This window comes from Eleutherodactylus coqui, chromosome 9 (assembly GCF_035609145.1).
Source record: "Eleutherodactylus coqui strain aEleCoq1 chromosome 9, aEleCoq1.hap1, whole genome shotgun sequence".
Lineage (NCBI taxonomy): Eukaryota > Metazoa > Chordata > Amphibia > Anura > Eleutherodactylidae > Eleutherodactylus > Eleutherodactylus coqui.
Genome location: NC_089845.1, coordinates 44,014,760 through 44,039,356, shown reverse-complemented (window position 1 = coordinate 44,039,356; position 24,597 = coordinate 44,014,760). Strand labels below are relative to the sequence as shown.

Sequence of the window (24,597 nt, the reverse complement as noted above, 5' to 3'; positions counted from 1 at the left end):
TTATAATTAATTGCCTCTCTGTGTACAATGGTCCGGCAATAAGGCTTCGGAATACTATGAATTCCAAAGCATTATATAAGCGGAACCTTTGCAAATTCCCTATGGGGGGAAAAAAAACTAATTGGGATGAATGCAATGGCCTTCTTGATAATCTGCATCTAAGCTGTAAATTTCTCCCACATATTTAGCAGCACACGCGGTTTTAGTCCTTTCAATGGGCCAAACCTGTGTACGGAATTCCGAACAGTTCCATGTCAAGTAGTTGGGGCTCCTTCACACGGGTGTATTAACCCTTTCCAATCCAATTTTGGATTCAGGGTTTTCTAAGTATGGGACATGCTGGAGAGGCCCCCGACAACAGAGCGGCCAGTAATATACAGTAAGAATACCCTGCCGGACGTCTTCAGACATCGGAGCTGTACAGCCGTAAATCATAATGTCTTCAGACGTCAGACAGTGGATTGGAAAGGGTTAATGCGTGCGATATGCACAGAATAGAACCCGTTGATTTCAATGGCTTTGCTCACATTTTTGTATTTTGAAAGCACAAACACAGCATGCTTTCTTTACTTCGCACTTGCACGTCAAAGGTCCACAGAGAAGTCAATGGGGGGGGGGCGCAAATCCGAGCGCAAAATGCAAGTAGATGCGCCATAGTCTGTGTAATTCCGCTGGAACTCATTAGCTGTTTCAAGCACTGCGTCTCGTTTGCTGCACATAAATGAGCAGTCATCTCATGATAATCGCTCCCGTACTTGCACACAGGCCGAGGATTACTGAGTAAATGGTTGTGGCGGTTCATAGATGTTTACACCGGCCGATCGGCATCTGCTCTTTATGCCTGCAGAAGCTGAATGAAGAATGAATTATCATTAGTCCTTCGGTCGCTGCTGCATTTATACTCTACGGTTATCATTCAGATTCCCGCAATCCAGCGAGCATCTGAACGCTAATTGTTGCGTGTAAAAGGGCCCTAGAGGCGTGTTCACGCAGCTTCTTGCAGTGTCGGGCCTGTTTTGGTTGCATTTATACGTGAATCCGACACTTGCATCCACAGCTGAGCGAGTCTTGGACATCTACAAGCAACACCAACCAACATACGTTAATACTTTGTGTGCCTCCCTCCCACCCGGTCCGGCATTCTCCGAATGGATTATCTGACGGTATTCTGTATTTTGGGATCATGGGACGAGTTCTTTTCATTGTTTCTTCCACAGTTTAACTCTGCTAGTTACAGACCCTTAGGCATTACATTTTAAGTCTGCACCAAACGTACCCCGTTAGGTTCGCGTTCAGCTATTCACCAGCCATGGAAGCACCTCCAGTCCCGATCTATTAACCCCTTAGTGACCGCTTCATTCCCTTTGCACATACTGGCTTTCTGGGTTTTAATCCTCAGGGTCGTAAAAACACGCTCGCCCTGAGGATTAAAGTCGCGGGGGCTGTGGACGTGCCAGTTCCCTGCTATCGGATGCTGGAGGTAGCCGACATCCTGGAGCTGTTATGAGGGGCCGCAAAAAAACATATCCATGAAAGGAGATGAAATGACGTACCTAAGGCCCCCAGATTTATCTGCGGACCTTACCCCAGCTTCTGTGCATGCGCCTGTCGTCAAAATGGCGGACACATGCGCAAAAGCCGTGGATTGTTGGGGTAATTTAATATCTTCCCGCACCTGGCTACCAAACGTAGCTGAGAGCCTGGAGATTTCACGGGGGGCCGCGGTATGTGGTCCCTGGTCACATGATCGCCGTTATTCAATGGATTATGGTGATCATGTAAAAGTAAAAAAAAGTTAAACTTTCACCTCTCGTCATGCATCCAATCCGTGAAGGGATTACCGTGAAATTACTTACCTACGGCCTCTGGCATTGTCCTCCGACGGGATCTTTATCCACGGACCTTTCCCCAGCTTCGGCACATACGCCCGTTGGCAAAATGGCGGATGCAAGTGCAGAAGCTGGGGAGGACCCAGGAAATTTAAAATCTCCTTGCTCCTGGCTACTAAAGATAGCCGAGAGCCTGGAGCCGTGACCGAGGGCTGTGGTGAGCGGTCCCTAGTCATGTGATCACCGTTATCCAATGGATAATGGCAATCACGTAAAAGTTTAAAAAAAAGTTGAAGTTTAATCTCTCCTAACCGATTCTTTCTGCAGACCTCCGCATCTGAAGTCCGATGTGATCCTCCTCCACGGACTTATTGTGGCCTCTGTGCATGCGCTGCCGGCAAAATGCCAGACACATGCGAAGGAGAGGGCCTGGGAAATTCAAAATCTCCTTGCTCCCAACTACCAAAGGTAGCCAAGAGCCTGGAGCAGTGACCGGCAGCCTAACTGAGCTGTCCCTGGTCATGTGATAAAAAGGTAGCGATCTACCATTAGTCCGGTCTCACACGACCGGTTGCAAATTGCGCATTACGCAAGTGTTGGATCCAGGGTAATACGCAGATCAATCAAATGCACTGGATTACACAATTCTGCTTACATTAGCGGGTCGGAATTACGTAATCCACTCGCAGAAAACAGAACGCAGAAGGTTCTATTTTACCGTGGATATTCGCAACACAGAGCCCATTGTGCTCCATGGTCGTGGATATACCCGCAGCCCATACGCAACTACGTTGTGTACGGGCTGGGGGTACCCGCATCATCGTTAAGCAGGGCAGTAGGTTTCTGGCTTTGCTATCGAGAGGCCTGTGATGTGGGTGAGAAACGCTATCTTTTCTCTAGCAAAGCCAGAACCCTACTGCACAGTGATGAGGGGCAAACACCCCGAAACAGCTGTCTGTGTATGGATTCTGGCTTGGCTTTCAATTCCCAGACATTGTTATGAGGCTTGTATAAAGAAACTAACATTGACTTGCAGGAATGCTGCCTTCCAATAGGTGGCACTGCGGAGGTATTGTTCCATCTCCCTTATTTGCATATTACCCAGAGGAGCATGAATGGCCTTATATGTCTCCTCACTCACTCACCTTCTAGGTGCTCTCCATAAGGAGAAAATATAGCGTTTCTGACCCTTTTTGTCCTGGCGCACGGAGCTGCGCTCTATAGAAGATGAGGCGCAGGAAATACAGGGCTTAGTAAATGTCCCCCAATATGTGTAGTTTTAATATAAACGTATATATTTATCATTATATACTGTATATATGACACAAGTGGTATATAGTAACAGGTTAACCCCTTTACTCATCTCTCACCAACTCTACCTCTGCCCAGTTCTTGCTGGGCTTCACTTCTGGCTGCAGCAATCTAGCAATGCCACCAGGGACATAAGACCGCTGCAGCCAATCATCCTAACTAGCTTGAGTAGTGGCAAATACAACGTGGGCATTGATGGGGTGAATTATACAACTTTTCTATGGTGACAACGGATGGCCAGATGCAGAGCAAGAAGTATTGTCAAGGGGGCTATGCAGAAGAGTAGTTGCAGACATGAGCTTTGTAACTCCAAGCACTTCAGCTTGCCAACACGTAGTTTGTAAACCTAGATTAAGCAGTATTTAGCAGATATTCAAAAGGTTTGCAGGTTACCCTACAAAAGAAAAAGTTTCCTGCATTTTCATGTATAATGAAGAGTTATTTATTTAGCACTTCAAGTACAACCCCAATTCCAAAAAAGTTGGCACGCTGTGTAAAATGTAAAGATAAGGTGACCAGACGTCCAGATTTAGGCGGGACAGTCCTGCTTTCCCCTGGGACCCCAGCGGGACAGCCATTTGTCCTGCTTTTGGGACATCTGTCCTGCTCGAGTCACTATTCTATTGATTACAGGCCTGGGTGGCGCAGCTTCCCGGACGGTAATCACTCTGCATCGCCACGGGCCAGATGCACACACTGCAGGCAGTGTGTGCATCTGGGATCTTCGCCCCACTCCTGGCCTTACCTCTCTTCTTTTGTTCCGCAAGAGAAGAGGAGAAGGGAGGAGGCGCTACTACAGATGGACACACTTCCGCCGGCAGCAGTGCTGAGAGGAGCGCTGGCGCTGTGAAGACCAGGAAGAAGTAAGTATATGGGGATTTTATTAGATGGGTCACTACTATTGCTGGGCCTTTTGTAGGGGTTGCTACTATTTCTGGGCCTTCTGTAGGGGTTGCTACTATTGCTGGGCCTTCTGTAGGGGTTGCTACTATTGCTGGGCCTTCTGTAGGGGTTGCTACTATTGCTGGGCCTTCTGTAGGGGTTGCTACTATTGCTGGGCCTTCTGTAGGGGTTGCTACTATTGCAGGAGCTTCTGTGGGGAAGAGGGGGTAGGGGTCACTGCCATGGCTGGGGCTTCTGTGAGGGGGGGGGGGCACCATGGCTGGGGCTTCTGTGGGGGCCCCCCCCGCCATGGCTAGGGCTTCTGCGGGGGGGGCCCCCTCCGCCATGGCTAGGGCTTCTGTGGGGGGGCCCCCTCCGCCATGGCTAGGGCTTCTGTGGGGTGTCACTATTATTGCTGGGGCTAATATGAAAAAAGAATTACTAAAAGAAAAAAAATGCAATGATTTGGAAATCTCATCTAACCATAAATTTACAATAGACTGGAGAACTTAGAAGGTGAAAGGGAGAGATTTTTCAATTGTATTTACAAAAAAAAAAAAAAACTAGCTCATTTAGAAATGGATGGCAGCAACACATCTCACAAAAGTTGGGACAGAGGAAAGAAAAGGCTGGAAAAGTAGGAAACATTAATGAAAAAAAACTGGAGGGTTAATTTTCTACTAAGCAACATCACTGTTTAGAAAAAAAGTATGCTGGGGAGGCAGAGTCTCTCAAAGATGGTCAGAAGCTCACCAATCTGTAATAATCTGTGTTTAAAAATTGTGGAATAATTGCTGAGAAAATGTTTCTCAATATAAAATTGCCAAAACGATAAATATCCCCCCAACTACAGTACATAATATCATCAAAATAGTCAGAGAATCTGGAGAAATTCATGTGCAGAAGGGAGAAGGCCGACGGTTAACATTGGATGCTGGAGATCTACGGGCCCTCAGGCGTCACTGCATTAAAAACAGGCGTGATTCTGTATTGTAATCACTGCTTGGGCTCAGGAATACTTGTGAACACAGTTTGCTGTGCAATCCACAAATGCAAGTTAAAGCTGTATCGTGCAAAGAAAAAAAAACAAATCAGCAGCACCACTTTATTTAAACATCAAATTTTACATATTTTTCTAGTCTCCTTAAACTTTTTTTCTGCTTCACTTGTAATGTAATGTCTGTAAGATGCACAGGTGTCTGTTGGGGGCATACCTAAATGGTGCTTATACTGGACAGCGCTATCACATGCTTTCGTGTGCATATCCGTGTATTCTACTTAGTTTTCCACACTGTTGGGCCCAATCCCATCGGTGCGGTACACACCCGAGTCATGAGTGAACTGGCTTAGCAGTGTTACCGATTAACACCACAAAATTGTGCAGTTCCGCGGACAAGGTGTGCATTTGTGCAACCCAATAGACACCTATGGAGCTTTGGGTGCGCAAATGCGCACAAAAATAGGGCATGTCACGCATTTATTTCCACGTGCATGAAATATAAAAGGCTGAATCTGACGGAACCCATTGAAATCAATGGGTTCTACTCTCCGAGTTTTCCGCGAGTGTCTTTGGAGTCGTAAAACAGGACTAAAAACAGTCAGCATCAGCCATAGCGATGTTGGGACTGGCGGTGACCCTTTGCCATGTCAGCACTGCGATGTGCGTTGACCACGGTGCAGAGAGGGTTGAAATGCTGTGATCGGAGGCTTTTTTGTGATCCTGACTGAGGGAAGCTGTGAATCACAGCCATCCTCCAGTGCGTCATCACATGGGCACTGGTACTGCAGTGTCAGGGAATATATAACAGTTGAGTATTGCCTTCATTGTTATTTTAACATACTGTATAGTCAGATTTATTTTTAACCCTTTGCAATCCAATTTTGGATTCAAGGTTTCCTAGAGGTTTTTTTCTCTTTCTGCCATTATACAATGGCGCCATCTGCTGGCTAAAGCCAGTACTGCGGTATGGGACATGCTTCGAGAGGCCCCCGACAACAGAACAACCAGTAATATACAGTAACAATACCCTGCTGGACGCCTTCCAACATCAGAGCTGTACAGCCTTCAATTAGAAAGTCTTCAGACGTCAGACAGTGGATTGGAAAGGGTTAAACCCTTTCATGAATGCATGGAAATTGGTGCGACCCTGTAAAAACTATACCGTAGAAAGGAGTACAATGAACACAAGCTTCCGATTGTACGTACCGACCGTACCGACCTTACAAACACTGTGCGAAGGAAATGCATTCTTACCTGCTCCCTAATATACTCTACCAATATAATATCAGGGAATCACCCATAATTCACTTCCTTAATAAAATATTTAAAAGGGGTTTTCTAGAGAAAATACTATTGATGAAGTATCCTCAGGATAGGTCATCAGTAGTTGATTAGCAGGGGTCCGTCGCTCAGGACCCTGACCCATCAGCTGATTGTGCACCCGTTGACAGCACCACAGAGGTCAGATGGAAGTCTCTGCACTGACCTCTGTGAAGTGGCCGATGATTGTAACTGCAAGCGCGGTTTTCATTGAAATCAACATGAGCCATGCCTGACAAGTCCCGGCCACTACACGAAGGTCGGAGCAGAGAGTTCCACTGCTTCCACTCCAACCTTTGTGGCGCTGTCAGCACAATCAGCTGATTGGTCGGGGTCTCAGCCAATCAACTATTGATGACCTATCCTGAGGATAGGTAACCAATAGTATTCTCCCCAGAAAAACCCCTTAAAGGCGGCCCCAGAGCTTCACTTTCTACATTATTCTCGGTTACCTGTAGTTGTAGGAGTTGAACTTCTGGCTTTCTCTTAACAAGACCTTGTAAAGATTCAACACCAGGGCCCGACTTGAAGAGGACATTTTTTTTTCTCAAAGACTCTGTCGCAGAATTCCTTACATGAGATCAAAGATATTCTGTACAAGAAAGCAAAAATTGACTTCAATTACAGAAAATGGTAAGCATATTTAATAAAACATATAGGAAGTCCCCATCAAAGATGACCAATCAGTGCTGTGTATCGGACTCACATGGAACGCCGGTGTAGAACGACGAAAGAGAAGTCGTTCGCTTCTTGTTCGTTGTTCTGTTTCTATATGCAGGAAACTCAACGGCGATCGGCCCGTGTGAACAGGCAGACGTTCGTTTATGAATGACTGCCTGTTTACTGTGAATGAAGTTGGGCTGCAGGCCCCCTCCATCTCCATTCATAGAGCGATGCTCATTCCTTTGTAAAAGCCCTGGAGCGATCACCACTGGGACAGCCCGTTGGGTATCAGCGCCTGACGGATCATCCCGTGTAAAAGAGCCCTTAGGCTGGGTTCACACTGGGCGTATTCCCGGCGGATATCCCGTGGTTTGGCCGCAGCAAAAACCGCAAGATTTCCGCCGCGAGAACCGTCGCGGAAAAACCCGCGGCGGCTTTGAAGCGGCCCGGCCGCTCGCTTTTCCGCTGCGGTCGGCGCTCCCATAGAGGAGAGCGCGGCAGAAAGAAAAGATAAATAGACATGCTGCATATTCTGAAACCGCGGCTGCGGTTCCAGCCTGACTTACCACAGCGGATTGGCTGTCCTGTGTGGACGAGGTTTCTGAGAAATCTCGTCCACATGGCCGGCTAATCCCGAGATTAGCAGCCGCCAGCGGATTTGCCGCGGCGAAATTCCGCGCGGCAAATCCGCCCTGTGTGAACCCAGCCTAACAATGTCCGTACACGCTGGAGTTCATCTACTGCGACCACATCCGGACCGCTGTTATTGCCCCTTCACTGGCAAATAATACTTCTCTATGCCTGAATACAAGAACTATAAGTGACAAAAATATATTATATATGTCCTTATTAATACTAAAATACCTAATTTGCATAAACATATCAGATAACCCAAGTGTTCCTTCTTATCGTATAATGGGAAACGAGGATAATCCTCCATCAGAGCCGCACAGGTGTGTATACATGGAACCATGATCCCACAGAAAAGCGTACAGACGGGCGAAACTGAATAACCGTTCCATTTAAACGCAGCCAATGACCAAACGATGAACGCGAATCGCGCGGCCAACGAGCCGGTGATGATGTCAGCAGTTCATTCGCTTGGGCAAACGAGAATCGTAAAAGGGGCGTAAGGCCATGTTCACATGGGCGAATTTGCTGTCGCTTTTCCGCACGGAAAATCCGCAGCATTTACAGGAGCAGCAAAGTGGAGGAGATTTAGAAAATCCCATCCACAAGCTGCGGGAAAATTCTGCACAAAACCGGCGCGGAAACTGGCATGCGGTGAAGAATTTATATCTGCGGCATGTCGATTTTATCGCCGTTTACGCTGCAGAATCCACCTTCTTGCAATGTTTTTTTTTTTTCCGAATGAAATGCGCAGGCCAAATACACGATGTGAAAGACTCCATTATTCACCACATATTGTGCGTGCAAATTTGGCGTCCTAAAAATCAGTTCGTGTGACTAAGCCCCAAGAGAATCCATTAACAAAATGTAGACCTGCGCCTCTTTGGCGTATTTGTGCAGCGCTTTCAATGGGTTCGTTCACATGCACTTATTTTGCACGTCCATTTCGGTTGCGTAAAAAAATGAAGTGTCATGCTCTATTTACCTGCACAACAGCGCATAATGAATTAATATAACTAATTGCCCTAGTTGTGTGTTTTTTTGAGTGCGCAAAAAGTACAGTAAAATACACGGAAGCGCCCACAAAAACGCGACGCCTGTGTGACACTGGCCTTAGCCTGGGTTCCCTCACAGCGGAATCCCGGCGGAAATCTTGCGGTTTGGCCGCAGTGGAAAAAACGTGAGATTTCCGTTGGGAGAAGCGCTGCTTCAAAACCCGCGGCACCCAGCAGCGGGTTTTGAAGCGGCTCGGCCGCGCACTCTTCCACTGCGTCCGGCGCTACCATAGAGGAGAGCGCGGCCGCAGCGGAGGAAGAAAAAGAACGAGCATTCTGCAGCCGGCTAATCCGCGCCGCAGTGACTGCTTTGCCGCGGCGAATTGGCCGTCCCGTGTGGACGAGATTTTTGAGGAATCTCATCCACATGGCTGGCTAATCCCAGGATTAGCAGCCGCAGGCGGATTAGCCGCGGCAAAATTCCAGATGGAATCCGCCCCATGTGAACCCAGCCTTACAGTTGGCTTCCGCTAACTCTACTAGCCCTAGAGGGCAGGGAGGGATTCGCCCTTCCCCGAGGGCAGGGAGGGATTCGCCCTTCCCCGAGGGCAGGGAGGGATTCGCCCTTCCCCGAGGGCAGGGAGGGATTCGCCCTTCCCCGAGGGCAGGGAGGGATTCGCCCTTCCCCGAGGGCAGGGAGGGATTCGCCCTTCCCCGAGGGCAGGGAGGGATTCGCCCTTCCCCGAGGGCAGGGAGGGATTCGCCCTTCCCCGAGGGCAGGGAGGGATTCGCCCCTCCCCGAGGGCAGGGAGGGATTCGCCCCTCCCCGAGGGCAGGGAGGGATTCGCCCCTCCCCGAGGGCAGGGAGGGATTCGCCCCTCCCCGAGGGCAGGGAGGGATTCGCCCCTCCCCGAGGGCAGGGAGGGATTCGCCCCTCCCCGAGGGCAGGGAGGGATTCGCCCCTCCCCGAGGGCAGGGAGGGATTCGCCCCTCCCCGAGGGCAGGGAGGGATTCGCCCCTCCCCGAGGGCAGGGAGGGATTCGCCCCTCCCCGAGGGCAGGGAGGGATTCGCCCCTCCCCGAGGGCAGGGAGGGATTCGCCCCACCCCGAGGGCAGGGAGGGATTCGCCCCACCCCGAGGGCAGGGAGGGATTCGCCCCACCCCGAGGGCAGGGAGGGATTCGCCCCACCCCGAGGGCAGGGAGGGATTCGCCCCACCCCCACATGAGCGTACGCGTAATATATGCGTGTATAGCACAGCGTTTTACCGCTGTGGACTGGTGGTGAGCAGGCCTATCGCTGCGTAGGGCAGTAGTGTGCACAGCGTATAACAGCGTATCTCACGCAGGCCGGCATATGCTGTCTGACTTTTTTTCTTAATAAAATGTCTGGCTCAGTGGCTTAGCGACATTGCGTATAAATGCCGCACATACGCAATGTAACTGTTCACGTACAGCGTTTATTACATGGCCATAGAGAACAATAGGCTCGATTGCATGTAATGTGCGGTAACATAGAACACGCTGCGCTCTTTTTTTACGTGTGTGCTAAACAATAACAAACCACCAGTGCAGGGGGGACAATGAAATAAAGTACTTTCACGGACTCCATAAAACTGGGTATTATGCGCATGTAATACACAAGGACATTACGCTGGTGTGAGCCCGCCCCAGCCTCCCCCTCTTCTCAGTCTATGATCAGGAATACATATTCTTTCCCCTAAGGCCTCTTGCCCACGGGGAAAATCAGGCCGCACGGATTTCTGCTGCGGAAGCACTAGAATCGACTTTTTTTTTTTTCATGCGGAAGATCAATTGAGATATGTGCTCTATGAGCTCCGCACGCGTCATCCGCACTAAAATGGAGCACGTCACGTTTTTATCACGAGCGTGAAATCCGCAAATCACTTAAAATACCATCTGTGGCTATTGAATTACTGAGGATGGTCAATGCATTCCTATGGGATGCGGATTTGCGGATTTATTCACGCGTGGATTTGTTAAATAGAATGTCCCGGTGGACACGAGGCAGAGGCTGCACAGCGCGGCCTAAAAGGAATAGCGCTATGTTTTTCGATTTTCTCGATTTTAATCTCCATTTTCTTGTTTATTTGCTAAACAAACTTAGGGGGGAAATAGCTCTTTATTACATAAGGGGATTGTAACACAGCACTTCCGTAATAGATATTACTAGGCGATATAACCATGTGTTGGAATATACAAAGAGCGGGCCACAAAAATGAGCCCCGCAGCACAAAACAGTCCAACTGCAAATCTGTGTTGCCTATAACAACCAATCACAGCGCAGCTTTCATGTTACCTCAGCAGTATAAGAAATAGCAACCAATCACAGCGCAGCTTTCATGTTACCTCAGCAGTATAAGAAATAACAACCAATCACAGCGCAGCTTTCATGTTACCTGAGCTTTATAAGAAATAGCAACCATTCACAGCACAGCTTTCATGTTATCTCAGCAGTATAATATATAACAACCAATCACAGCGCAGCTTTCATGTTACCTCAGCAGTATAATATATAACAACCAATCACAGCGCAGCTTTCACGTTACCTCAGCAGTATAATATATAACAACCAATCACAGCGCAGCTTTCATGTTACCTCAGCAGTATAATATATAACAACCAATCACAGCGCAGCTTTCATGTTACCTCAGCAGTATAATATACAACCACCAATCACAGCACAGCTTTCATGTTACCTCAGCGGTATAATATATAACAACCAGTCACAGCGCAGCTTTCATGTTACCTCAGCAGTATAATATATAACCACCAATCACAGCTCATCTTTCATGTTACCTCAGCAGAATATATAACACCCAATGACAGCGCAGCTTTCATGTTACCTCAGCAGTATAATATATAACAGCCAATCACAGTGCAGCTTTCATGTTACCTCAGCAGAATATATAACACCCAATAACAGCGCAGCTTTCATGTTACCTCAGCAGTATAATAGATAACAACCAATCACAGTGCAGCTTTCATGTTACCTCAGCGGTATAATATATAACAGCCAATCACAGTGCAGCTTTCATGTTACCTCAGCAGTAGAATATATAACAACCAATCACAGCGCAGCTTTCACGTTACCTCAGCAGTATAATATATAGCAACCAATCACAGCGCAGCTTTCACGTTACCTCAGCAGTATAATATATAACAACCAATCACAGCGCAGCTTTTATGTTACCTCAGCAGTATAATATATAGCAACCAATTACAGCGCAGCTTTCATGTTACCTCAGCAGTATAATATATAACAACCAATCACAGCGCACCTTTCACGTTACCTCAGCAGTATAATATATAACAACCAATCACAGCGCAGCTTTCACGTTACCTCAGCAGTATAATATATAACAACCAATCACAGCGCAGCTTTCATGTTACCTCAGCAGTATAATATATAGCAACCAATCACAGCGCAGCTTTCATGTTACCTCAGCAGTATAATATATAACAACCAATCACAGCGCAGCTTTCATGTTACCTCAGCCGTATAATATATAACAACCAATCACAGCACAGCTTTCATGTCACTTCAGCGGTATAATATATAACCAATCACAGCACATCTTCCATGTTACCTCAGCAGTATAATATACAACCACCAATCACAGCACAGCTTTCATGTTACCTCAGCGGTATAATATATAACAACCAATCACAGCACAGCTTTCATGTTACCTCAGTAGTATAATATATAACACCCAATCACAGCGCAGCTTTCATGTTACCTCAGCAGTATAATATATAACACCCAATCACAGCGCAGCTTTCATGTTACCTCAGCAGTATAATATATAACAACCAATCACAGCGCAGCTTTTACGTTACCTCAGCAGTAGAATATATAACAACCAATCACAGCGCAGCTTTCACGTTACCTCAGTATAATATATAACAACCAACCACAGCGCAGCTTTCACGTTACCTCAGTAGTAAAATATATAGCAACCAATCACAGCGCAGCTTTCACGTTACCTCAGCAGTATAATATATAACAACCAATCACAGCGCAGCTTTCACGTTACCTCAGCAGTATAATATATAACAACCAATCACAGCGCAGCTTTCATGTTACCTCAGCGGTATAATATATAACAACCAATCACAGCGCAGCTTTCACGTTACCTCAGCAGTATAATATATAACAACTAGAGATGAGCGAACGTGTTCTTAACGAACACTTACGCACCCAGACACCGGCTTTGCCGAGGACTTCAGTGTCCGCGCGTAAAGCTTCGGGGGGCGCCGTGGGGCGGGGAGAGGCGCGGCGGCGCGGGCGGCAGCAGCGGGGAACAGGGGGGAGCCCTTTCTCTCTCCCTCTCCCCCCCACTCCCCGCCGCACCCCCCCGCGCTGCCACGGCGACCCCCGAACTTTTTTCGCCCGAGCACGGAATTGCTCGCAAAGTTCGGTGTTCGGGCGAAAAGGGGCGGAGCCGAACACGTTCGCTCATCTCTAATAACAACCAATCACAGCGCAGCTTTCACGTTACCTCAGCAGTATAATATATAACAACCAATCACAGCGCAGCTTTCATGTTACCTCAGCGGTATAATATATAACAACCAATCACAGCGCAGCTTTTATGTTCCCTCAGCAGTATAACATATAACAACCAATCACAGCGCAGCTTTCATGTTACCTCAGCAGTATAATATATAACAACCAATCACAGTGCAGCTTTCATGTTACCTCAGCAGTATAATATATAACAACCAATCACAGCGCAGCTTTCACGTTACCTCAGCAGTATAATATATAACAACCAATCACTGCGCAGCTTTCATGTTACCTCAGCAGTATAATATATAACAACCAATCACAGCGCAGCTTTCATGTTACCTCAGCAGTATAATATATAACAACCAATCACAGCGCAGCTTTCACGTTACCTCAGCAGTATAATATATAACAACCAATCACTGCGCAGCTTTCATGTTACCTCAGCAGTATAATATATAACAACCAATCACAGCGCAGCTTTCATGTTACCTCAGCAGTATAATATATAACAACCAATCACAGAGCAGCTTTCATGTTACGGCAGCGGTATAATATATAACAACCAATCACAGCACAGCTTTCATGTTACCTCAGCGGTATAATATAGAATACCCAATCACAGTGCAGCTTTCACGTTACCTTAGCAGTATAATATATAACAACCAATCACAGCGCAGCTTTTATGTTATCTCAGTATAATATATATAACAACCAATCACAGCGCAGCTTTCATGTTACCTCAGCGGTATAATATATAACAACCAATCACAGCGCAGCTTTCATTTTACCTCAGCAGTATAAGGAATAGCAACCAATCACAGCGCAGCTTTAATGTTACCTCAGCAGTATAAGAAATGAAAGCTGCGCTGTGATTGGTTAATTGCTATTGGTAACAAAAATTACCGGGGAGGTCGGTGAGTTCCCGATGTTTAATCCACCAGTATTTGCCGCCCGCTGCTGACGAACGCGCATTCTAAATGTCACTGAAATCAGCCCATTACTGTAGATGTGTACACCACACCAACAACCAGATAGTGCGTGTTCTATATACGATTACCGCTGTACGGGACAATAGTAATCAGCGTCTATTAACCGCTTAGTGACTGCGTTATTTGAGGCCCTAGACCGCCTGCACACAAGAGTGATTCTCTGCGTGCCGACTGCATGAGGCAGTCACGCGGTGCGCAGCAAGTACGCGGTGACCTTGCTGCAGGCCACAGATTGCCATGCACTACCTTGGCGTGCCTGCGCATGTCATAAACACGCCAAGATAGAACATGCCGCGATCATTATCGCACACACGTCACACAATGTGTGCGGTCAGCAGCATAGGAGCCTATGGCGGTCGCACAATTTTCTCGCGTTGCGACAATGCTACAAATCGCATGTATGTGACGCCCGCGCCCTCCTATGGGTTCCTGCACATTTGCGATGTTTTGTAGCCTGCGACATTGCGACGCGTGGATTGCTAGATGTCCGCGACTTGCGATGTTTTGTAGCCCGTGTTTCCATATGGAGCCTTCCTCTCTATTGCACTTTTCGTGCGATGCGATGTATCACTGCCAGTAGGAAATCCTACGGTAAAAGCCCCAAACCAAGTCCTAGATGCAGGAAAAAAATAAAAAACACCACATCCATCACCTAGAAGCGCTGTCCGCTCCGCTGCATCTTCTCCCCGATCTTCAGCATCACATCTGGCTAGGGATTGGAAAATCCCCGCCTCCAGGAAGTGCTGCCTGTGATTGGCTGAGGGCCGCAGCTCAGCCAATCAGAGCCAGCGCTCGATAAATCAATCACAGCCAATAAATGGCAGTGATCGGTTCATCGAGCACTCAGCCAATCAGAGGCAGCGCTTCCTGGAGGCAGGGATTTTCCAATCCCTGGACAGATGAGACAACTGCCAAGGACTGGGTAGAAGAAGCAGTGGAGCCGGACAGCGCCAGAGAGATGATGTACTATTTTTTTATTTTTTTTTTATGCAGCTAGGGCTTATTTTCAGGGTAGGGCTTACATTTCAAGGCCTCCCCCCCAAAAAATCTTTGCACGTGGTACTACAAAGTAGCGTGACTTTGTAGCACTCCAAAATCGTGGTATTGCAGCGACATTGCATGGACCACCAATGCAATATCGCTGCGATCTTCTAGCGGGGTCATTCCGTGTCAGTTCAACCAACGCTCCCGGTCGACCATCTCAGATTTCAATGAAACTTTGCCCAAAGATAGACCCTGACCCTAAACTAAGATAGCCAGAATATTAGGCTTCAAAGTGCTTTGGTTCACGAGCTACAGGTCTTAATCTAGGGGGTTGTCATGTGATTACAGCCTACAGGTCTTAATCTAGGGGGTTGTCATGTGATTACAGCCTACAGGTCTTAATCTAGGGGGTTGTCATGTGATTACAGCCTACAGGTCTTAATCTAGGGGGTTGTCATGTGATTACAGCGCGCAACCTGAAAAAAGGGGCGATTTCAATCCATTGCCAAGCCAGTTCCAATGACTCTAGAGCAATGAAACTTCACACACTAGGAGAACTTTTGGTGCTGAATCCAGCTAAGCTCCTCAGACTGCCACTCTTATCATCATTCTGCCACCATTGCATGTCAAAGTGGCTGAAAAATTCTATCGCGCAAAATAAAACTCATATTTTAAGCAGTAATAACTCATAATCAATGCGATCCAACTCAGCTCTGAATTTATCAATGTAGACTCCATAGAAATGTTTCTCATTATTCACATTATGGACCCAAAAGGATGCATAGCTCTTAAGATACAATGAGTCAAAAATGGCAAAAAACACTTTTTTGCTAATTTTTCCCTTTTTCAAAGGCGAAAATCGGAATGTACTCCATTTTTTATTTTTTTTCATTTTTGTTCTATTTGGAAGAGAATTTTTTGCTCTACAAGATTCGATGTTTTTCATTTTGTTCCCAGACCTTCTAGATGGGAAAATATCAATGCCTGTGAAGATCCTATGCACTCGCGGAGGTCAAATAATAAAATAAGTGTAAGTTTTGCATGGATGTATAATTAGTTTAGAAATCATGAGAAGGTAAATTATTTTTGGAATGAGACAACTTTTTGTGCTCAAGAAACTTATGTGATCAAAAATTGCATGGCGAGTTCAGGTGAGCCACAAGCTTTGGCCTAAGATGGTCAGAATATCATTGAGTGTTGCATAATGATTGTGGTTTATTACAGTGATCACTGGGCTTATTTAGCACTCTATCCATATTGGATACTAAGATTATCTAAGGCTAGCATTTGTGTAATAAATAACTATAGTTTACAAGTGACTGATTGTGCACCAGCAAAGACGAAGTGAAAAACGAGCAGAAAGGAAGCGCAACAAGCCAGCTCCCCCACTACTGCACAAGAGAGGTGGATGAGTACGGGCGGACACGCCCACGCCGCCGCACACCAGCCATTCCACGTCGCCGGGAGAGCCCCGACGTCAGGGCTCCAGGACGGCGCCCGCTGACCGCGGGACCCTGCGCTGCCCTGCATGGTAACATTTACATGTTTAATGAGTAAAATATTTATTCTGCTTGATTCGATTTGTTTAGGTACTAGCATTTTACAGAGGCAAATGTTGAAATGTTTATCCATTGTCTAATATGTTTGTTTTTTAAGGAAATTATACTAGAATTTTATGTGCGATGGATGATTCTAGTTTGCAAGAAAGAAGCATGGTTGGAACCAGCAAGGATGACAATGAAGAGAAGGAAGAAAGCAGAGCTGAAGTTTGTCAAATAATATTCTGATGCATTGTGCAGTAGTGGGGGAGCTGGCTTGTTGCGCTTCCTTTCTGCTCGTTTTTCACTTCGTCTTTGCTGGTGCACAATCAGTCACTTGTAAACTATAGTTATTTATTACACAAATGCTAGCCTTAGATAATCTTAGTATCCAATATGGATAGAGTGCTAAATAAGCCCAGTGATCACTGTAATATACCACAATCATTATGCAACTCTCAATGATATTCTGACCATCTTAGGCCAAAGCTTGTGGCTCACCTGAACTCGCCAGGCAATTTTTGATCACATAAGTTTCTTGAGCACAAAAAGTTGTCTCATTCCAAAAATAATTTACCTTCTCATGATTTCTAAACTAATTATACATCCATGCAAAACTTACACTTATTTTATTATTTGACCTCCGCGAGTGCATAGGACCTTCACAGGCATCGATATTTTCCCATCTAGAAGGTCTGGGAACAAAATGAAAAACATCGAATCTTGTAGAGCAAAAAATTCTCTTCCAAATAGAACAAAAATGAAAAAAAATAAAAATGGAGTACATTCCGATTTTCGCCTTTGAAAAAGGGAAAAATTAGCAAAAAAGTGTTTTTTGCCATTTTTGACTCATTGTATCTTAAGAGCTATGCATCCTTTTGGGTCCATAATGTGAATAATGAGAACCATTTCTATGGAGTACACATTGATAAATTCAGAGCTGAGTTGGATCGCATTGATTAGGAGTTATTACTGCTTAAAATATGAGTTTTATTTTGTGCGATAGAATTTTTCAGCCACTTTGACATGCAATGGTGGCAGAATGATGATAAGAGGGGCAGAATGATGATAAGAGGGGCAGAATGATGATAAGAGGGGCAGTCTGAGGAGCTTAGCTGGATTCAGCACCAAAAGTTCTCCTAGTGTGTGAAGTTTCATTGCTCTAGAGTCATTGGAACTGGCTTGGCAATGGATTGAAATCGCCACTTTTTTCAGGTTGCGCGCTGTAATCACATGACAACCCCCTAGATTAAGACCTGTAGCTCGTGAACCAAAGCACTTTGAAGCCTAATATTCTGGCTATCTTAGTTTAGGGTCAGGGTCTATCTTTGTGCAAAGTTTCATTGAAATCTGAGATGGTCGACCGGGAGCCTTGGTTGAACTGACACGGAATGACCCAGCGGTTATATTGTGTCACCCGTGTGAAGGAGGCCTTAGGCCACATCCGCACGGGCGGCACAAGAAAACCGCAGCGATAACGCATTGGTGGTCCGTGTGACATCACTGCATTTTTTTTCACAGGGAGAATGCGGTTTTGCGTCGCGCGACTTTGCAGCGCCATGTGTGAAGATTTTCGGGGGGGGGGGGGGGGGGGGGCAGGTAGGCTCAAGCCATGGCTGCAGTAAAAAAAAAAAATAAAATAACACATCATCTCCCCAGTCTTCTGCCAGCCCTTCCTGGATTCGAGGATCAAAATCCCCGCCTCCTGGTGGAAGGGCTGGCTGCGATTGGTTTACGAGCTCCACGGTTTGGCCAATCAGAGTCAGCGCTTGATGCACCAATCACAGCCATTCATTCACATTACGTGCGTTTTGTAGTCCGTGTAAAAGAGGCCTTAAAGCTGCACACACATCTTTTTAAGGCAGTGGCTTGGCTGACTACTGACAGCCCGGCTCCTGCTGTAACTGCCTGGATAGGAGAAACCTCAGATCCTGACAGCTTAACCCCTTACATGCCACCATCAATTGTAACGGCAGTATGTAAGCAGATGACAGGGGGAGGCGGCTCCTTCTTTCACCCATGGCCACCCTGCAGTGTGATCACAAAGTATGTCTGCCAGGTAACTCAGCCCATTAGGCCACACCTCCAGCAGAGTCCAATAGGCTTCTGTCACAGGCTTAGTAGATTGCACTGTACAGGTAATGCGGTGTACTATTCTAGTGATCAAATGATTGCATCAAGTTCCATTCAGGGACTAAATTAACCCCTTCCCGCTCCTTCCCGCTCCTCTCTTGTGCATTTTTTTTTCATTTTACTCCACTTAGAATTTTTTAAAAGTTTTTCAGCACATTATAGGGTACAATAAATAGCACCAATGAAAAATACAACTCGTCCCGCAAAAAACAAGCCCTCATACAGCGACGGCGATGGATAAATAAAGGAGTTACGATTTTTTTGAAGGGGGGAAAAAACGAAAATGGAAAAAGAAAAAGGGCCGCGTCATTAAGGGGTTAAAAAAAAGTGTGTTTAACAAAACTATAAAGTTTAGTGAAAATATTTCAGTTGAAAATAAAATTCATTTTTTGGGGGGTGGGGTCAAAAGTAGTAAAAACTAAACAAGAAAGTCTCTGTAAACTCTGCCGCAGCCATCGCGCGGATCAGATAAGAAGCAGGTTATTGTTACTGACCGGTGAACACCAAAAAAACCCAAAATAGAGGAGTTTCTGGCGGTTTTTCTCATTGCTCCACCAGAACTATGTGGCAGAAGTCCTACAAGACGTTATACGGACCCCGGCGTGCGGCCATTAATATACACATCTCGGCCCACTACAGACAAACCCTCCAGCCGGGGGGCAGCCGGCACTACTGTTACACTCACACTGCTCCGGGGGCAGAAGGAGAGGCTGCAGGTAGCGGATGAAGGACCTGTGTGATGTCACGAGCACGTGACCAGCCGCCTGTGTGGGAGGAGTCCGGCTGCAGGCCGTCTCTGGGTTGTCTGATGCTGTCCACAAGCGCAGGTCCTACAGATGTATGCTGCAGCCTCTGACTCCTCCCCCACACGTGACTGATCACATGCTGCCGACGTCATCGCAGGTCCTTTAGCCTGTAGCCGGCAGCGATGAGCCTCACAGCGCGGCTCCCGTGAGTGTCCCATGCGGCGGCGGCTGACTGTACTAGTGGTGCTGGAGAGGGGGCAGCAGTGATGTGTGTGTGGCTGGAGCGCTGCACCGGTGTGGTCACGTGGGGGTACAGTGCCTCTGCACTGCTCCACACACTGCACACCTTTGTATTAGAGGACTTGTGCCAAGTGTTCAGGCTTTTATCCCCCGATCCACTGGGTGCCTAGTCACATGACTAGTGAATGGGGGACATCTTTAAAACTGGGCACACCCCTTTAACCCCTTAAAGATGCAGCACTTTTCTTCCTAACTCTTTTATTTATCCATCGCCGTCGCTGTATGAGGGCTTGTTTTTTGCGGGACGAGTTGTATTTATTGTACCATAGAATGTAATTAAAAACTTTTTTCAAACTTTTAAAAAATTCTAAGCTGGGTGAAATGGAAAAGCAACCAATTTCCGCCATCGTTGGGTGCGCTTTGTTTCTACGGCGCACACACTGTAACAAAAATGACCTGATACCGTTATTCTGTGGGTCGGTACGATTACTGCGATACCAAATTTATATCTTTTTTTTTTCTTCTGTACTACTTTAAAAAAATAAAAAATCTCTGGAAAAAAAATAATTTTTTTCTCTGCCTCCAACTTCTGCCATAAGTTCTTTTTTTATGTCCCCGTTGACCTAGTTGTGCGAGGGCTCGTTACCCGCGGGACGTCCTGTGGTTTCTATTGGTACCGTTTTGGAGAACGTCTGACGTTTTGATCGCTTTTTATAAACATTTTTCTTGGGGCGGGGATAATAAAAAAAGTGCAATCCTAACTTTGTATATTGTTTCTGCCAGCGTTCACCGTGCGGGGTACATGATGCGTTACTGTCATAGATCAGACTTTTCCGGGTACGGTGATACCCAATATGTTGTTTTTTTTTAGCTTTTCATTATAAATATTGTAAAAGTTTTTTCTTCTTTTACCTTTAATACGTTTTATTATTTCTAATAATAGAACTTTTTATAACCCATTGTTACATGTTTTAGTCCCCATAGGGGACATGGACTTGCGATGATTGGATCTCTGCTGAAGTATACTGTAATACCAAGGTATTGCATTATATTGCATTCTTAGGACTTTTTCAGACATCTGTATAGCGGTCGGGTTTTCACGCCCGGCCGATATACAGTGTCCCTTTCTGTAGGGGGAGGAGGCGGTACAGGCCGGGAGCAGTGCACTGAGCTCCCACCCCTTCTCCGCCCCTCACTACTATTTGCAATGGAAGGGGGTGGGGTGAGGCAGAACAGCTACGCCCCTTCCCTGCACCTCCCATTGCAAACAGTGATGAGGGGGCGGGAGCTCGGTGCACTGCTCCCAGCCCAACCCACCTCCCCCAGCTGCAGAAAGGGACACTGTATATCAGCCGGGCGTGAAAACCCGGCCGATATACGGACATGTGAATAAGCCCTTACAGGCAGTCTAACAAGCCACGCCACAGTCATGGCTTAATAGGCAACCCACTAACACATAGGACTTAACCCCTTAATGCCTGTACATCCGGTGGCGTTAAGGGGTTAATGTTCAGTGTTCCGGAGATGGAGCAGATTTTCACTACCATAGTTGGGTTACCCCTTCGATCATGAAGAAGATCTCATTCTACGGCTGGGATAGCCATCCTGTCCCACCCAACCACATCCATGACTAGCTGTCTAGGCTAGGGGGGGAGGGTCTCAGCAGAGGAAGCCCATTGATTGCATACTAATTGTTATTTCCTACGGACCACCGATGTCCCTACAAGAAGCCCCTGCGGCTGGGTTATAGTTGGGATGATAGGATGTAAGCTTCGTGGTGATGATGCAAATATACGATGCATCCCCAAAGTCTTCAGATCCTTCCACTTCTTACATTTTTGTTATGTTGTGGCCTTGTGAAAAGTAAAAAAAAATTCCAGTTTCCCCCTCATTCTGCACCAATACCCGATAATGACAAAGTAACACAGAATGTTAGAAATCTGTAATTTTTTTTTAATGAAAAGCTAATATTCCGCAGTGCCATAAGTATTCACACCCCGTACTCCGTACTTCGGTGAAGCAGCTTTGGCAGCAGGTACAGCCTCCAGTCCTCTTGGGTATGATGCCACAAATATGCACACCTGGATTTTGGGGTTTTCTGCCCTTCTTCTCTGCAGATCCTCCCAAGCTCTGTCAGGCCGGATGGGGGCCGTCTGTGGACAGACATTTTGAGGTCTCTGCAGAGATGTTTGACTGGGTACAACCAGGGCTCTGGCTACTGAAGGACATTCACAGAGTTGTCCCTAAGCCTCTCCTGTGTTCCCTCGGCCGTGTGCTTAGGGTCATTGTCTTGCTGGAAGGTGACCCTTCTGCCCAGTCTGAGGTCCCCGGCGCTCTGGATCAGGTTCTCATTAAGAATATCTCTGTACTTTGCTCCATTCAGCTTTCCATCAGCCCTGACCGGTCTCCCCGTCCCCCAGCATGATGCTGCCACCACCAGGCCTCACTGTAGGGATGGTATTGGGCAGGTGATGAGCGGCGCCTGGTTTCCTCCAGACATAACGCTTAGGCTGAGTTCACACGAGGTGCAATTGCTGCAGACTTTCCATACAGACTTTCTGCACAGATTCCGCTTGCAATCTTAAGCCCGAGTTTAAGCAGCACAGTGGACGAGATTTGCAATCAATTACAGCCAAGCCGCACTAAAACAGACATGCTGTGCGAAATTCAAAGCCGCGGCATGTTAATTTTATCGCCGTTTCTGCTGCCAGCTCTCTCCTCCTAACGGGCAGAGATGGCCACAGCAGAACAAGCAGCTTTCAAAACCCGTGGAAATGTCGCAGAACTTCCATGCGGTCCCATTGTGGACATTCCACAAGATTTCCGCGGGATTTACACCCTGTGTGAACACAGCCGTAGAACTGAGGACAAAAAGATCCATCTTTGTTTCATCAGAGCAGAGAATCTGGTTTCTCACAATTTTAGTCTTTTAGGTCCGTTTTAGCAAACTGCAGGCGGCTTTCATGTGTCTTACTGAGGCAAGCCTTCTTTCTGCTATTACACCCAGATTGGTGGAGGCTGCAGTGATGGCTGACCTTCTGGAAGTCTCTCCCATCTGCACACAGGATCGTTGGAGCTCAGCCAGAGTGACCATTGGGTTCTTGGTCACCGCTCTCACCAAGGCCCTTCTCTCCCGATGACGTAGCTTGGTGGGTCGGCAGCTTCAGGAAGAGTCCTGGTTGTTCCAGACTTCCTTAGATTCATATCCATCAAACATATTTATGGAGTTAGAAAAGATATTGATGCGTTAATATATTCTGTATCTTCAGGTCTAATACAGATGAATAACGTGTGTTTCATACAAGACGATATAATATATTTTTCTTTGTTCCGTTTCAGACAATGTTCTGCAGTCCGAAGATGCATCTTGAAGAACATGACGCAGCCTTGCAGGAAGTGGAATTCCACAGTCAGGAAGAACATTTCTGGTAAGGACTCTTTTGAATATAGCACAAGATTGGCGGTTGTTTTTATCAGTTGCTTTAAAGCGGTGTCACCATTCTGAACTCCTCACGTCACGGCGCCCAGGATGTGCGTCCTGATGTCAGGAGAACAGGTGGTGACGCTGATATCAGGAGAACATGTGGTGACGCTGATGCCAGCAGAACAGGTGGTGACACTACGGTTGCCGATTGGCTGTAACGGTCACATGATATCCATTTTACAACAAAGACCAGGAGAATCACGGGGCTGCAGCGCTGGATCTCCAAGGTTGAGGACCACTAAGCACTGTTGGGTGTGTTATTTTAGCCCATGTGTACCTGTCATTAAAATTTCATTTAGTAACCTTCTAGCATCTCAAATGACTTTTCAATGTAACTGCTGTTGGCGTATGTCGCAGGAATCGGTATCGCGACACAAATTCAGAATACGATGCCAACAACAGAGCAAGGGTCCCTTTACACCAAACGATTTAACGCTTGAATGAGGGAACAATGTCAGTTTGTACCAGTACCTTGTATACTCTCTCTCTGGACAGCAGCTCTCCTGCAGACCATTGCATCTCTTGCTAACAGTACACCAGAAGTATCTCCATCTTACTATCACAGTCCTTGCTCTGCACTGATGGTGCAGCCGAAATTATCCTTTTTATAATAGTGAACCCCCTTCTCTAGAAAGTTCGTACTGAGCATGCTCAGTCCCAGTCTGCTGAAATCTGGCACACATTTTGATGCATCTGTCTACTCATCACCTTATCAACATTTTAACCCTTTCATGTTAGCTCCTTACATGTACATGAGGAATAACCCTATTTCAGACTTTTAAATGACTTCTTTCTGATTTTCAGTTCTCTCTCAGCTGGCAGGAGGAGCCCGGCTGTTATGCTGTGTTCTATTTACCGTGCACAGAGAAATCTGCGGATTATGCTCTCTGTCTGTAACACATGTAGATAAATTACATTATGTAGGACACTAGGGAAGTACTGAGCAGTGGAGATGTGATTCTAGTAGTTGCAACTCACTTACCAGTTAGTTGCAGTCTCAACTTTGTGAGTCTCTCTCTCTCTCTCCTTCTAGGAGTAGCATTAGTCATCACCTTCTTTCACATCCTGTTCTTTTTGTTATCTCTATTACTAGAGATGGGCATCACTTGATAACATGCAGTGACCTCTACATTAGAAGTATTGATAAATATTATATTGGAATAATGGGAATTATCCCCTTCTCTGAGTAATGAAATCCATAAATATTTTGCAAAAGAAGAGTGCGTATGTGTATATGTGTGTGTATGTATATATATATATATATATATATATATATGTGTGTTTTTTCCATTTTAATGCTTTCAGTCATGCCCAACTCTTG

The 24,597-nt window shown here is 46.4% G+C and overlaps 2 protein-coding genes across 3 annotated transcripts in view; one reads left to right on the top strand and one right to left on the bottom strand.

Moving 5' to 3' along the window:
- Positions 1 to 19,644, bottom strand: part of LYRM4 (LYR motif containing 4) — a 123,414-nt gene extending 103,770 nt beyond the window's left edge. Inside the window, exons 1-2 of one of the 2 annotated variants that reach the window (XM_066579302.1) lie at positions 19,492 to 19,644; positions 6,795 to 6,934 (exon numbers count right to left, since the gene is read on the bottom strand). In XM_066579302.1, the coding sequence (XP_066435399.1) occupies positions 6,795 to 6,880 (86 nt within the window). In that variant the 5' untranslated portion in view covers positions 6,881 to 6,934; positions 19,492 to 19,644. Of the gene's footprint in view, positions 1 to 6,794; positions 6,935 to 19,300; positions 19,434 to 19,491 lie in introns of those variants that run through there. The other variant, XM_066579303.1, reaches the window with a different exon arrangement.
- Positions 19,645 to 19,696: 52 nt separating this feature from the next.
- Positions 19,697 to 24,597, top strand: part of FARS2 (phenylalanyl-tRNA synthetase 2, mitochondrial) — a 270,252-nt gene continuing 265,351 nt past the window's right edge. Inside the window, exons 1-2 of the mRNA XM_066579301.1 lie at positions 19,697 to 19,757; positions 23,132 to 23,220. Coding sequence (XP_066435398.1) covers positions 19,735 to 19,757; positions 23,132 to 23,220 — 112 coding nt within the window. The 5' untranslated portion in view covers positions 19,697 to 19,734. The remainder of the gene's footprint in view (positions 19,758 to 23,131; positions 23,221 to 24,597) is intronic.